The following is a 15,928-nucleotide window of genomic DNA, read 5'->3' as shown; positions in this document are numbered from 1 at the left end:
TTTTTCAGCAAGTTTATTATTGGTGTATAGAAATTCTTCTGATTTTTGTATGCTGACTTTGTACACTGCGACTTCACTGGATTCATTTGTGAGTTCTGAACATCAGCTGGTGGAGTCTGGTGTTTGTGGATAGAATCCTATCACCTCCTGAGATCCTCCTCGGTGCCTTTCCTTTCTCTTCCTGATTGCTCTGCTACTGCTTCCTGACAACCTGAGCAGGGTTGGGGGGGTGCCCATCCTTGCTTCCTTCCAGACCTCAGCTTCTCTCCCTTCAGGGTGGTGTTGGCTGTGGGTTTCTCAGACGCAAACTTCATCTTGTGGAGTTATTTATGTTCTTCCCCGAGTAATTTGTTCAGAGTTTTTTTCCTGAAGAGATGTTGAGTTTTATCAAATGCTTCCCTGCATCTATCAAATGATCATGATTTTTGTTCTTCATTCTGTTGATTACACCTATTACATTTATTGTATTGCATTGCATCCCTGGGGGTGGGAGGAACCACTTAAATATGGTAAATTGTGTGTGTGTGTGTGTGTGTGTGTGTGTGTGTATGCGTGGGCACGCTTTGATACCGGAAACTTCTCATTCCGTCTAAGGTTTCAAATGTGGGGCTCATGAGGATCCCTAATGCTCCTGATGACCTGACATTGTCTGTGGTTATCAGTCGTGCTCACCTCCATTTCTCATCTCTGATTTTATTTATTTATGTCTTCTCTCTTTGTGTCTTTCTTTGAAAAACAAAACAAAACAAAACAGTGATGACAAGGGAAGCCCCCAAACACAGCACGTGAATCAGCTCAAGAGAAAACATTTGTGACAGTTGCTAGGTGAACTTTTTTTTTTTCATGGAAGGCTATTTTTAATTTAAATCATGATTATTCAGACTCGGATATTGGTGTACATTTTCTTGCGAATTTAGAAAAGGAACTTCTCAGTTCTAAGGAAACAACTGGCATTTGTTGTCAACGCTTAAAATTCAAGCTTTGAAGAACTGGGGGAATTGTGTATTGACTGTTTCACAATATTCCAATGCTCCAAGATTTCTGATGAGATCCACAGTGATCAATAGGATTTGGAGGGATTGTTATATAATGAAATCACATTTCATATTGGAACTAAGTTTCTTTTTTTTTTAACTAAATTTTCAAACACTACCACTTGTTGACTTTGCACCACATTTTCTTATGTACATAAACAAAAACAACATACCTAGCCAAAGCAATCCCTAGCAAGAAGAGTGAAGCAGGAGGCATCGTAATACCAGACATTAAACTGCACTACAGAGCCACAGTAACAAAAATGGCAGGGAACTGGCACAAAAACAGACACATAGACCAATGGTACAGAAGAGAAGATACAGAGACAAACCCACGTAAATACACTTATCTCATACTAGACAAAGGTGCCAAAAACATTCACTGGACAAAAGATAGCCTATTCAATAAATGGCGCTGGGAAAATCGTAACAAAATGAAATCAAACCCCTGTCTCTCACCCTGCACAAAACTCAACTCAAGGTGATCAAAGACTTAGGCACTAGACCAGAGACCCTGCACCTAATAGAAGAAAAAGCAGGCCCAAATCTTCATCATGCCAGTTTAGGACCTGACTTCCTTAACTAGACTCCTAAAGTGCAAGAAGTGAAATCAAGAACCAATAAATGGGATGGATTTTTAAAAAGTTTCTGCTCAGCAAAGGAAACAATAATGTGAAGACAGAGCCTACAGAATGGGAGAAAATTGTTAACCACGTGCACTTCAGATAGAACATTAATCTCCAGGATATATAAAGAACTCAAAAAACTTAACATCCACAAACCAAATAATTCAATCTGTAAATGGGCTAAGGAACTGAGTAGACACTTCACAGAAGAAGAAATAAACAAGTGATCAATAAACATATGAAAAAAATGTTCATCATCTCTAGAAATTAGAGAAGTGCAAATCAAAACTACTCTTAAGAGTTCATCACACCCCAATCAGAACGGCAATTATCAAGAATATAAACAACAATAAATGTTGGCGAGAATGTGAGGGAAAAGGTACATTCATACACTGCTGGTGGGAATGCAAATTAGGGCAATCATTATGGAAAGCATTACAGTGATTCCTCAGAAAACTTGGCATGGAACCACCACTTGACCAGCTATCCCATTCCTCAATTTATACCCAAAGGACTTAAAATCAGCATATTACAGTGATGCAGCCACATCAATGTATATAGCTGATCAATTCACAATAGCTAAACTATGAAAGGTGCCCTTCAATAGATGAATGGATTTTTAAAATGTGATGTGTTTATATATATATATGATGGAATATTACTCAGGCTTAAAGAAAAAAGACATTATGGCATTTGCCAATAAGTAGATGGAGCTGGAGAATATCATGCTAAGCGAAATAAGTCAATGCCCCCAAACCAAAAGCCGAATGTTTTCTCTGATACACTGATGCTAGTTCACAATAGAGGGAGGCTAGGGACCAATAGATGTACTTCAGATTATGTAAAGGAGAATGAAGGGAGAAGAGGGGTATGGGGGTAGGAAGGACAGTAGAATGAATCTGACATACTATCCTAGGTACATATATGATTACACGACCCGTGTGATTCTACATCATATACAACCAGATGAATGAAAAATTATATATAATATAATTATACATTATTATATACGGTGTATCAAAGTGCATTCCATTGTCATGTATAACCAATTAAAACAAAAATTATTAATATTGTTTAGTAATATTACATACCAAAAACAATAATAAAATTCGCATGTTTGGGTTTGCAAAAACAAAAAACAAAACAAAACAACCCCGATAGATTGATTACAAAAGCAGACCTGGGACTCCTGTCATCTACTATTATCTTGGAGAGAGTTGGTAAACATTTTTAAAATTTTGAAAAATCAGTTATTTTTATTAAGATTCTTATGCAATGGGGTTTTAGAAGTACATTAATTAAAAGCATTTTCAGTTCTAATGTTCAATACAGCAAATACCAATATAAATTCATGCAAACAAAAGGTCCAAGAGTTTTGCAAACTCATTGCAAAGCTAAACGTATGAGGACGGCTGCTGAACGCCAACCCCTAAAACGGAGACCCTAACCCTGGCGCTTTCCTCCTCAGAGTGCAAGAGCTCAGCAGGCACGCGCCCAGCTGAGCGCCCTGGGCGGGAGCTCTGAGTCTCTGGTCTCCCTGGAAACCGCCCGCCGGCCCGCCCCTCGGCGGACCCCGTGCTTTATTCCCCTTGTTCTGATTGGAGCAGGCTGCCGGCGGGGGGTGGGGTGGCACCGCCCCTCGCGCGAGCGCACTGACGTCACGCCGCTGCCGCCGCCCCGCGCCGAGCTGCCGAGTCCGTGGCGGAGCTGAGCCCAGGCCGGTACCGCTGAGGGCGCGGCGGCCTGTGGGGCCCCCGAGGCTGCGGTCGGAGTCCCTGCCGCCCCCCGCAGCCGGCATGGATCTGGTTTTAAACCGGGCGGATTATTCACAGGTAAACCCGAGGGTGGGGCGGGCGCCGTGCGGCGATCCGGCCCGGAGAGGCTGGGTCCTCAGCCGACGCCGCCGGGTCTTCCCGCCGCGGTTCCCCGAGGGCCCGGCTGGGAGCCTGCGCGTGCCGCCTGGGGCGACGGGGCGCGCCCCGCGGTGCGGTCCTCGGGCTGCTCTGGTGTCCCGCTGTGCGGTCCTCGGGCTGCTCTGGTGTCCCGCGGGGCGTGGGGCGGCGGTGCGGTGCGGTCCTCGGGCTGCTCTGGTGTCCCGCGGTGCGGTCCTCGGGCTGCTCTGGTGTCCCGCGGTGCGGTCCTCGGGCTGCTCTGGTGTCCCGCGGGGCGTGGGGCGGCGGTGCGGTGCGGTGGTCGGGCTGCCCCCGTGCCTGTCTGTGCGGCCTGGGGAGACGGTGTGCGCCACGCAGTGTGGTCCTTGGGCTGCTCTGGTGTCCCGCGGGGCCTGGGGCGGCGGTGCGGTGCGGTGCGGTCCTCGGGCTGCTCTGGTGTCCCGCGGTGCGGTCCTCGGGCTGCTCTGGTGTCCCGCGGGGCGTGGGGCGGCGGTGCGGTGCGGTGGTCGGGCTGCCCCCGTGCCTGTCTGTGCGGCCTGGGGAGACGGTGTGCGCCACGCAGTGTGGTCCTTGGGCTGCTCTGGTGTCCCGCGGGGCCTGGGGCGGCGGTGCGGTGCGGTCCTCGGGCTGCTCTGGTGTCCCGCGGGGCCTGGGGCGGCGGTGCGGTGCGGTGCGGTCCTCGGGCTGCTCTGGTGTCCCGCGGGGCGTGGGGCGGCGGTGCAGTGCGGTGGTCGGGCTGCCCCCGTGCCTGTGTGTGCGGCCTGGGGGAGACGGTGTGCGCCACGCAGTGTGGTCCTTGGGCTGCTCCAGTGTCCCGCGGGGCCTGGGGCGACGGTGCGCCCCCAGCCGTGCCAGAGGTGCTCCCCCAGGACTCGCCCTTGCAGTTCTCCCTGGCTGAAGCTGCCTGTGCACCTCCAACTCCTGCCTCTCAGCTCTACCAGAGCCTTTTACAGGCATTTACTTCTTAGCAGCCATTGTCCACTACCAGCAACGACAGTCTGTCAGTGAGCAGCTAGTTTATTCAGAGAACTTAGCATGTATACTTGACTCTCATAACAGTTTTCAAAGTACGTGATATTATAAATGAGGATTTAGGGTCTCGCCAGCGACCCGCGCTGACAAGATGAGCTGGGTTCAAGGAGCTGGCTGCAACATTAAACTAAGAGAATGGCCAAGAAATCACTCAATACATGGACATGAGTTTCTCACATCGAAGGTGGGATTGCTCTGTGACTTCAGGGTCAGCTTCCACCGTGGATGGCTGGAAAAAGAGAGCATGCACCTGAGACTTCTTATTTTTATAGAGATGACACACAAAGGACTCTTGATAGAATATTCTACCAAATAAAGCAGGGGATGAGGTTTCAAAGGTGGAGTCTTGCTTCATGATGTCTTGTGGTCAGGCAGATTGACATCTTTGCAATTCACACCCATCTCAGGTGCTGTGTGAGATCACAGGCCCAGTGAGAGGAGAGGTGCACTTGCATCCCACAGCCCAATCAGTGTACAATGCCAGACCTGTCCCCTCATATAGCTACAATGTGCATAGCTCATACACACAACCCATGGATGGCTCATGACATCAGGGTAAATAGACTGTTCAATAGCTAAAAATTATGTTGTTATTTGAATAAAAACCTTGCAATCTAGAACTTTCTATTACATCTAGTTTCCTTTCTTCCCAGATTCCTTTCATCATAGAATTGTCTTTTCCAAGTTCCCATCTCCTCCTTTTTAGCCATCCTGTTTTAGCTAATGGTGCAAATATTTGCTTAGTGAGTTTCCCTTGGAGTTTTGCTAAGTATTTCCTACTTTAATATCTTTTTTTAAAACCAGGGAATGATTTCAGGGGAGCTTTACCGCTGAGCCACATCCCCACCCCTTTTTATATTTTTATTTTGATATAGAGTCTCACTCAGCTGCTTAGGGCTTTACTAAGTAGCTGAGGCTGGTCTTGAACTTAGGATCCTCCTGTCTCAGCCTCCTAAGTTGCTGGGATCACAGGTGTGTGCCACTGCCCCCCTCCATCTTCTGTATCTGATTATCACACTTGCTGATTTTATCATAGATATTTCTTGAATTGGTCCCACTTTTCATCATCTCCATCACCTCCTCTCATCTTCCTTGCTAAAGTAATTGAAATTGGCTCTTAACTGGATCTGTACGTTCCAGGTTCACCTTCCTCTAAGTCATTCTTTTGTATCACTTGCTAGAAGGATGTTTTAAAAATGCAAATCTTAACAGATTGCTTTAAACTTTAATACTACTCCCTGAAGTGCACAATGGAATAATTTATGCAAATTCTTTCATGATCTGCTTTTTAAACTTCTCTCCTGTTAGTCCTGTCTCTTCCTCTAGCTTTATCCCTCTATTGACAGATCCCTGCTGAGCAAGTTCTGCTGTCCCCATCTTTCCATTTTTCTCTTTTGTAGAATTATTTACATTTTGGGAAATAATTTTCACCCTCAGTTAGATTGGATGTTATTATCAGCATGTTTGGTCTTTTATTTTATCATTGTTATGTTTGGTACTGGGAATTAAACCTAGGGACACTTTACAACTGGGCTGTTACAGCCTCAGTCCTTTTTATTTTTGTTTTGGGACAGGATCTTGCAAGTTGCAGAGGTTGGCCTCAAGAACTCATGATCCTCCTGCCTCAGCCCCCTGAGTTACTAGGATTGCAGGCATGGACCACCACACCCAGCATGTTTGGTAATTTAGGAGAACTTTTCTATATTATCTTTCAGTAGCTACAATCTATTTCCAAAGATTTTTAGCCATTTTACAAAAATTCTTCAACACTGTATGAAATTAGAAAAGACTTACTAAAAAACATTTTCACGAAACACAGAAATGTCACATAATTGTTTTTGGCTTGGCTACCTTATGGAATAAATTTTAGTATTTTTGATTGTTTCCTACATTCTGACTTTTGTGACCTGTTTTATTAGAAAATATCAGCTGGGCATGATGGTTAACACTTATAATCCCAACTATGTGGGAGGAGGCAGGAGGATCACAAGTTTAAAACGCTTAGAAAATTTAATAAGAACTTATCTCAAAAAATAAAAAGGGCTGGGGTTATTGCTCAGTGGTAAAATTTCTTTGGGTTCAATCCCCAGTGTGTGGGGAGTTCATTGCTGATTGTGATACTAGGTGTATCAGGAGAGGTGTTGCATCAGAGGAAGGGATGCTCCCCAGGGAGGTCCTCAGCACAGAAGCGGCCACCTCAGCAAGGTGGGTTGTGAAGGGAATTCCCTGAAATTCAGTACTGGACAGTAGAACACCACAGAGGCTCGGAACGTGGGGAACTTCTAACATAATATAAGAAATAATCCATGAGAGACTTGGCCCTGGAGGGAAGGGGCACAGGCAAAGAGGGGACAGCGTGATGTGGCCTGGGGGACCCTGGAGATTAGAAAGGGAGCGGAGCTTAATGGACCCAGAGGCAATGGGGCAAGTTCTTGAGTGAAAAGCAATGAAAATCGCTTGGCCTACAGGCTGGTCATTCAGGGGGCGGGGGGAGGGGCGGGACTGGAGTCTGTCCTGGGAACCATCCATAAGCACTGCCCCTTCATAAGCAGATGCCCACGGACAGAGCCAGCACCCAGGGCTAGCTGCTGGGAGCCCCGGCTAGGACTCTGCAACACCTCGCAATGGGGGACATGGTTGGCCCGCACTCCCCCGTCCACCCCACCCTGTGCCGGAGACGGGAAGCTGAGGACCACTAGAGCCAGCCCGGGCTCCGAGCCACAGCAGCTGTCAGCTAGGTGAGGAACACAGGGACGGTGGACTTACCCCCAGCCCTGAACCCGGAGTTACAGAGCCCAAAATCAGTACCAAGAACGAAACTTCACCTTTGCCAACAGTTTTGGCCGCCTCAGCAGAAACAAGCCCTTGATTTCTCATTAAAGAAATAATGAGGAATATTGTTCTTTTTTCATACCCATATCTCTCATTTTTAATTTTATTCTTTATTCTAATTTTTAAAAAATTTTCAGATATTATTTTTTTTCTATTCTGCAAGACTGTGTATGAGTTTTGTCACTGCATAGATAGGTTCAAATATATGTTTTTTCATATAATTTTACTTCCATTTTCATTGCTTTCTTTTACCCCTGTTTATTATGTGCCTTGTTTTGATGTAGGTGGGGTGTAATTATATGTGGGTTTGAGTTGTTTTGATCTTACATTTGTTTATTCCTGATTATTTTTGTCCCTCTTGTTACTCCTTCCTCACTCTCTTTCCCCATTATTAGCCAAATTTTCCTGTTCCTTCTTTCACTCTTTTTATTTTTTAATTACTTTATTTATTATGCTCCTCCTTTATCTGCTATTTCCTGCCTCTCTTCTGTTCACTTCCTAATATTCCAAACTTTTTCTTGCCTTCCTACACTATTTTCTCTTCACCTAAGAAACTGCAGTCCCACTATCTAATAGAATTCTATAGTTTATGTAATTCCTACCCCATTTGTGTTATGATTATAAATATAGTAGACAATATAGCAGACCCCTGCTGTTTAATGTCTGATCTAGTTCATGTTCTTTATTGTTGGTGCTGATGTTCAATGCTGACCCCCTGTAGAAGTGGCAGTTAGTGTCACATGTGTCAACATAAACAGTGGACATTTACCTTAAGGCCGTATCCTATTGCTAACATCAGTGCTGCTTCTGGCTCCCTGCTTCCTCTAAGAGGGGCTGGAAAGTGCTGGGATGCTTCAAATTCACAAAGTAGAGATCCTGTTCTGAGCAATGCTCATAGCTCAGCCAAGTAACAGCACATCTCACCTCACATGATCTAGCCCCACCTGGGCCTCAGCAAAACTTCAAAACACAGAATTGGAGAAGAAAAATCCCAAACCAATAACCAAACTCCAAAGAGCATCAAAATCCCAGAGAAAAAGTATAAGAAACTGATACAATGTTCAGTGAACTAAAAGAAGATCTAGGAAAGGAATTAAGAGAGCAAATAGAGGAGATGAAAGACTGTTTTGATAAAGAGAGATGCTGGTAGCAAACCAATCAGAACCACTAGAAATGAAAGACACAATGAATCAAATTAAAAATCCACTCAAAAGCATCACCAACAGATTAGATTGCATAGTGAACAGAACTTCAGGCCTTGAAGACAGGGCATATGAACTTGAACACTCAATATGCTGTAAAGGGGAGGGGAAGACCATGATCAGAATACAGAGGAACTCTGGGACAGCATCAAGAGAACAAATCTGAGAGTTGTTGGGACAGAAGAGAACATGGAGATGCAGGGTTAAGGCATTAAGAACATCCTCAATGAGATAGTAACAGAAAAGTTTCCTCATATTAGAAATGGGACATTCACAAATGGGAGGCATATGGGACCCCCAGTAGATAAGAGCCTATTTAGGACACATCATAATCAAAATGTCTAACAGAAAATAAGAAAACATGTCTGCAAGATAAAAATCTTATGCCACATTTAGAAGCAAACCAATAAGGCTCACTTGTGACTTCTCAAGTCAGGTTCCAAAATCAAGGAGGACTGGGTATGGTGGTACGTGCCTATATGCCCAGTGATTTGGGAGGCTGAGGCAGGAGAATCACGAGTTCAAAGCCAGCCTCAGCAACTTAGACCCTAAGCAACTTAGTAAGATCCTGTCTCTAAATAAAAAAATATAAAAAAGGGCTGGTAATTTGGCTCAGTGGTTAAGTGCCCCTGAGTTCAATCCCTCGTATATAAAAAAGAAAAAAGTCAAGGAGGGCCTGGAATGAGATTCTGAAAAACAATTACCAGCCAAGATTACTATATCCAGCAAAGCTATCTTTTGAAATCAGTGGGGAAATAAAATCTTTCCTTGACAAGGATAAACTGAAAGAAGTCATGACCACCCAAGCCAGCACTACACAGAATACCTAAAGATATGCTGTACACAGTGGAACCCAAAAACAAACCACAAAGCTCCCAAATAAAAGATCAGTAGAAGAACAGTCAACTAAATGAAAAGACAGAATTAAATACAGCAAATAAACCAAAATGTCAGGAAACTACACATGCATTTCCATGATAACACCTAATGTAGATGGTCTCAACTCCCCAAATTAAAGACATAGATTAGCCAGATTTGGTTTTTGGAGCAAAAACCAAGAGCCAACTATATGCTGTTTGTTAAGAGATTCATCTCATAGGCAAAGACATCTACAGGCTGAAAGTAAAAGGATGCCAAAAGATAGTTTATGCAAATGGAATCTGAAAGTAAGCAGGAGTAGGTGTTCTCATATATGACAAAGTAGATTTCAAGCAAAAATTAATCAGCAGAAACAAAGAAGGCCACTATATACTGGTAAAGGGAACAGTTCATTAAGAAAATATAATGATAGTAATATGTATGTGTCTGCCACAGTCCGGCTGCAGCAAAATAACCCGGGGGGAGGGGGGGAGTTATGAGCAACTTGTGTAGATTGATACAGCAGGAGTAGGAGCCATTTATTGTAGGACAGGAGGGGTATATATACATTCCACACAGCTTATCTAATTAACATAAACTAGATACAGCAGTCAACCAATAAGGAATCTCCACACTTAATGGCTCGCTGGCGTTACTTCACAAACCACTCCCTCTGGCAAAATGCCAGGCGCCATCTTGACTTGTTTACAGACTGTAACATGCACCAAATGTTAGTGTACCTAATTACATAAAAAATGTCTTGATATTAAATCACAGATAGACCCCAGTATCATACTACTGTGTGATTTCAGCACACCCTTGTCACCAATAGATCAAACAAATAAAAATCAATAAAGATATTTCTGACCTAAATGATAATATAAATCAAATCGACCTATGAGACTGTTTCACTCCAAAACAGCTGAATTTATTTTCTTTTCAGCAGCTCATGGAATCTTCTCCAAAATAGCACATATTCTAGGTTTCAGTATATTAGTAAATATCAATGACACACACAAAGTCCCATGCATCCTATCAGATCATAATGGAATGAAACTTGAAATCAACAGCAAGAAAAATAATAGAAATCACATAAACACATGGAAATTGAATAGTAGTTTTAAATGAGAAATGGGCCTAGAGGAAATGAGAGAAATCAAGAATTTTTTTTAGAAACAAATGGGAAGAGTGACATATCAAAATCTCAGCATGAAAGCAGTTCTAAAAGGAAAATTTATAGTATTGAGTGCCTACTTAAAAAAAAAAGGATCCCAAATAAGCTTATGCTTTACCTTAAGACCTTAAAAAAGGAAGAAAAAATTCCAAAATTAGTAGAAGACAAGAAATAAAAAAGATTAGAGCCAAAGTTAATGAAATTGAGAATTAAAAACAGCACACAGGATCGGTGCAACAAAGAATTGGTTCTTTGAAAAGATAAATAAGATTAATAAGTCCTTATCCAAACTAACCAAAAGAATGACACAGAAAACCCAAATAAAATGAGAGATGAAAAAGGAGATATCACCACAGACACTTCTGAAATTCAGAGAGCCATTAGAAACTATTTTGAAAATTTATACTCCAGTAAACTGGAAAATCTAGAAGATATTGACAGATTTCTAAACATGTGTGACCAAATTTAATCAGGAAGTTATAGAAAACCTAAACAGACCAATATCATGCAATGAAATTGAAATAGCAATTAAAAGCCTTCTAACAAAGAAAGCTGGAAGGGAGAAAACATTCCCAAATACATTTTGTGAAGCCAGTATAACTCTGATCCAAAACCTGACAAAGGCACATCAAGGAAAAAAAAAAAACTACAGACTAATATCCCTGATGAACATAGATGCAAAAATCCTTAATAAAATATTAACAAACCATATTAAAACACATCAAGAAGATAAATGGGTTTAATCCCAGGAATGTAAATTCTTAATAAAATACTAGCAAAGTGCGTTAAAAAACACATCAAGAAGATATACACCTTGATCAAGTGGGTTTCATCCCAGGGATGTTCAACATATGCAAATCAATTTCACTATGTAAATAGAATTTAGGACAAAAATCATATGATTATCTCAATTGAGGCAGGAAAGGTGTTTGATAAAATTTAGCACCCATTCATGTTAAAATGCTAGAGCAACTTGGAATAGAAGGAACTTACCTCAATACTATAAAGGCTATATATGACAAACCCAAGCCAGAAACAACATACTGAATAGAGAAAAGCTGAAAGCATTTCCTCTAAAATCAGGAACTAGACATGGATGTCCACATTCACCACTTCCATTCATTGTGGTTCTTGAAACTCTAGCTAGACCAATTAGGCAAGAGAAAGAAATTAAAAGGATAGAAATAGGAAAAGAAGTAGTCCAGTTATCTCTTTGCTAATGACATAATCCTATATCTTGAAGACCCAATAAACTCCTACCATCAGACTTCTAGAGCTAGTAAATGAATTTAACAAAGTAGTAGACTGTAAGACCAACATTCATCAATTGATAGGTTTTTTTATACTCCAATGGTGATTCTGCTGAGAAAGAAATTGGGGAAAATAACAACAACAAAAAATGAAACCAAATCACCTGGGGATTAATATAACCAAAGAGGTGAACGATCTCTACAATGAAAAGTATAGGACACTAAAGAAAGAAATTGAAGAAAATCTTCGAAGATGGAATGATCTTCTGTGTTCTTGGATAGAGAGAATTAATATTGTCAAAATGGCCAACTACCAAAAGCAATGTGTAGATTCAGTGCAATCTCCATCAAGGTACCAATGACATTCTTCACAGACTAGGAAAAAAGCCGTCCTGAAGTTCATTTGGAAGAAAAAGTGGCCCAAAATAGCCAAAAATAATACTGAGCAAGAAGAGTGATATAGGGAGAATCACAATACCTAATCTCAAATTGTACCACAGAGTTACAGTAAGAGGAACAGCATGGTACTGGCATTAAAATAGACATGAAGACAGTGGAATGGAAGAAACGACATAGAGACAAACCCACATACTTAATAGTCATCTGTTACTTGGCAGAGGTGTCAAAATATATGTTGGACAGGGTTGGGGTTGTGGCTCAGCAGTAGAGCGCATGCCTAGCATGTGTGAGGTGCTGGGTTTGATCCTCAGCACCACATAAAAATAAATAAATGAATACAGGTATTATGTCCAACTAAAAAAAAATATTATATATAATGGAGAAAAGAGCTTTTTAACAAATGTCAGGAAAACTGGATACACATATATAGAAGAAGGAAACTAGGTCCCTATCTTTCATTATGCACAAAAGTCAAAGTGGATCAAAGACTTAGGAATTAGATCAGAAACTTTGCAACTGCCGGAAGAAAACACAGGGTTCAACATTCCATCCTCTTGGTGCAAACACCAGCTTCTTTAACAAGACTCCAAAGCTCAAGAAATGAAAAAGTCAGTAAGTAGAATGTCATTCAACTAAAAGAGTTTTGCATAGCAAAGTCAGGGAGTAAGAGTGAAAAAATTGCCTACAGAGTGGAAGAAAGTCTTTACCAGCTAGTCCCCTGACAGGAGATTGGTTAATAGCCCAAATATATAAAGAACTCAAAAAATTCAATGCCAAAACCTCAAACAACCCATTCAATAAATGAGCAAAAGAACTTAACATTTCTCAAAAGAATAAAACACAAATGGCCAACAAATATATGAAAACATGTTCAACATTTCTAGCTATCAGGGAGATTGCAAATCAAAACTATACTAAGATTTCATCTCACTGTAGTCAGAATGACATATATCAAGAAAACAAATATAAAAAGTGCTGGGGTTGGGGTTGTGGCTCAGCTACAGAGCGCTTGCCTAGCACATGCGAGGCACTGGGTTTGATCCTCAGCACCACATAAAAATAAAGAAAGGTGGGGCTAGGTTGTGGCTCAGTGGTAGAGCACTTGCCTAATGTGTGAGGCGCTGGGTTTGATTCTCAGCACCGAATATAAATAAGTAAAATAAAGGTTCATTGAAAACTAAAAACATATATGTTAAAAAAAGAAAGGTATTTGAAAAAAGAGTTAAAAATGCTGGCAAATTTAACACGATCACACTGTGCACGTATAATATGCCACCTTTTGTGTACCACATTGTTGGTGGGACTGCAAATTAGTGCAACCACTCTAGAAAGCAGTGTGGAGATTTTTTGAAAAACTAGGAATGGAACCACCATACAGCCCAGTTATCCCACTGCTTGTTATTTTTCCTAAAGTACTAAAATCAGTCTCTGTGACTAAAAGACCTGACAAGAACAGTTAGAGGCGGAAACGTTGATCTGAGGCCTCATCGTTTCAGAGCTCTCAGTTCATGGATGGCTGACTCCATTCCCTGGGGCTCCAGGTAAGTGGCAGGGGAAAGGGCACAGGACATCACATCAGGAAGCAGAGAGAGAGAGAGAAGGACTCTACGCACCAAAGGAATGCCCCCAAAGGGACACCCCCCCCCCCAGCGACCCACCTCCTCTAGCCACACCGTACCTGCCTTCAGGTACCACTCAGTTAATCTCTGTCAGGATTAAATCACTGATTGGTTAAGACGCTCATAATGCAGTCATTTCACCTGTACGCCTTCTTGCACGATCTCACACATGAGCCTTTGGAGGACACCTCATATCTAAACCATAACAATAGGGTTACACCACATAAATGTTGATAGCTGCACAATTCACAATAGCCAAGTTACAGAACCAACCAAATGCCCATCAGCAGATGAGTGGATTAAACAAATGTGGTGTACGTACACAGTGGACTTTTACTCAGCTGTAAAGAAGAATGGAATTATGGCGTTTGCTGGAAAATGGATGGAATGGAAACATCATGCTATGTGCAAGAAATTCGAAAACCAAGGGTCAAACGTTTTATATATGGAATCTAGAGAAAATAAGGGGGGGAAGGAGAGGGAGATTGGATATAAAAAATATAGGGAAGATCAGTGGAGTAGGAGATGGAGAGGAAAGGAGAAGGGACAGGAAAGGAGAGAAAATGTGGAATGAATTTGACAAAACCACACTGTGCATGTATAAGTATACCACGGGGAATTCCACCTTTAAATGTAGAAAGCATCAACAAAAATAAATGAGTGAAAGATCAGTAGAGTAGGGGAAGGGAGGGAGGACGGTAAAGGACTGAAATGGGCTACATCACATTCCATGCATGTGTGACTTTGTCTAAATGAACCCAACTTCCATGTATAACTATAATGCTCTAAAAAAAAAAATAGGCATCATTCATTTCAGATAAAAAGAAAATTAAGGCTCACTATGATCTGATCTACTCCTTTTAAATTCTGATATAATAACTTCAAATTACAGAGTATCACAAAAACATTGACTAGGCAGCTGGTCTGTTTTCTTAGGTGGGAGTGACCTCGCAGAAGACTATGAAGCTACTTCCTTCGTCAAGACATAGAGCGGCACAGAAGGTACTGTGGACACCTTGCTTACCTCTCCTCACCTCCTCCTCCACCAGGGAGTTAGTCTTTTAAAAACAGTCGTGTTAAAATGAAAATGAATTTCTTTTAATTTGAATGAAGTTTGACTACCAAGGCACATTTAGACATAGTAATTTTCTTGGACATTTTAAAAATTATTCTGTACGTTTAGTAAATAGCATAATAAACTTGTTAAAAACTATATTCCATTTTTCTGCCAATAATTTGTTCTAAGTGTACCAGATTGTGTATATGGAAAAAAAAATATAAAGTATATCAAAATGTAGAGAAAATTCTTTCCTTAAGCTTTACCATATTTTTAAGTCATTTATTATTTTGATGTTGAACTTTGTATTTAGTTAACACTATTGCTTTTTAATAAAAATAAGGTCTTTGAACCTTTACATGTTTAAATTATGAAGATCTCAAAGAATATTATGTAGGTTGTATCTATCAAAACTTACTGTATTAAAATTAAGTCTAAGAAATGTTAAAAATATTTTAAAAATGTATATGTTTATATAGATAACACATTTTTATTGAAAGTATTTTTTCTAAAATAATTTAGAAAGACTAGTGATATGATGTTATATTCTTGCAAATTCTTTAGTCTCAGGCATAATCAAAGGCTGAGTTCTCATATCTGTTTTCTATATTCAGTCTGTTGTGATATGTTGTTTGATTGAAATATGTGAAGAAAACTCAGCTTGTCCAGATACATAGCTGGAAATGAGAAAGGTATTTAGATAGCATTTTCAGATGATTCTGACTATTCTCTTCCCATTTGATACTACACTTAAACTTGAGGATGTGGTTTCTTAAACATTAGTGCAGTGTAGAATCTGAAACTATTTAATGAACTTTTAATAGTAAAAGGAATGTTAGATTTTTACCATTCTGTTACAGGTGGTTATTGGAGATCATGATGGAGTAGTCCTGTGCTTTGGTATGAAGAAAGGAGAAGCAATGGTAAGTGCAGCCTTTTTAGACGGGAGAAGT

General features: G+C 41.2%; 1 protein-coding gene across 2 annotated transcripts in view; it reads left to right on the top strand.

Annotated features, from left to right (window-relative positions):
• The first annotated feature begins 3,342 nt into the window (after positions 1 to 3,342).
• Positions 3,343 to 15,928, top strand: part of Bbs7 (Bardet-Biedl syndrome 7) — a 38,003-nt gene continuing 25,417 nt past the window's right edge. For both annotated transcript variants that reach the window (XM_026411760.2, XM_026411761.2), the window contains exons 1-3: positions 3,343 to 3,492; positions 14,855 to 14,920; positions 15,836 to 15,898. In XM_026411760.2, coding sequence (XP_026267545.2) covers positions 3,457 to 3,492; positions 14,855 to 14,920; positions 15,836 to 15,898 — 165 coding nt within the window. In that variant the 5' untranslated portion in view covers positions 3,343 to 3,456. The remainder of the gene's footprint in view (positions 3,493 to 14,854; positions 14,921 to 15,835; positions 15,899 to 15,928) is intronic.

This window comes from Urocitellus parryii, chromosome 10 (genome assembly GCF_045843805.1).
Source record: "Urocitellus parryii isolate mUroPar1 chromosome 10, mUroPar1.hap1, whole genome shotgun sequence".
NCBI classification, from domain to species: Eukaryota; Metazoa; Chordata; class Mammalia; order Rodentia; family Sciuridae; genus Urocitellus; species Urocitellus parryii.
The sequence above is the reverse complement of the archived record's forward strand: the minus strand, read 5'-3'. Positions and strand labels throughout refer to the sequence as shown.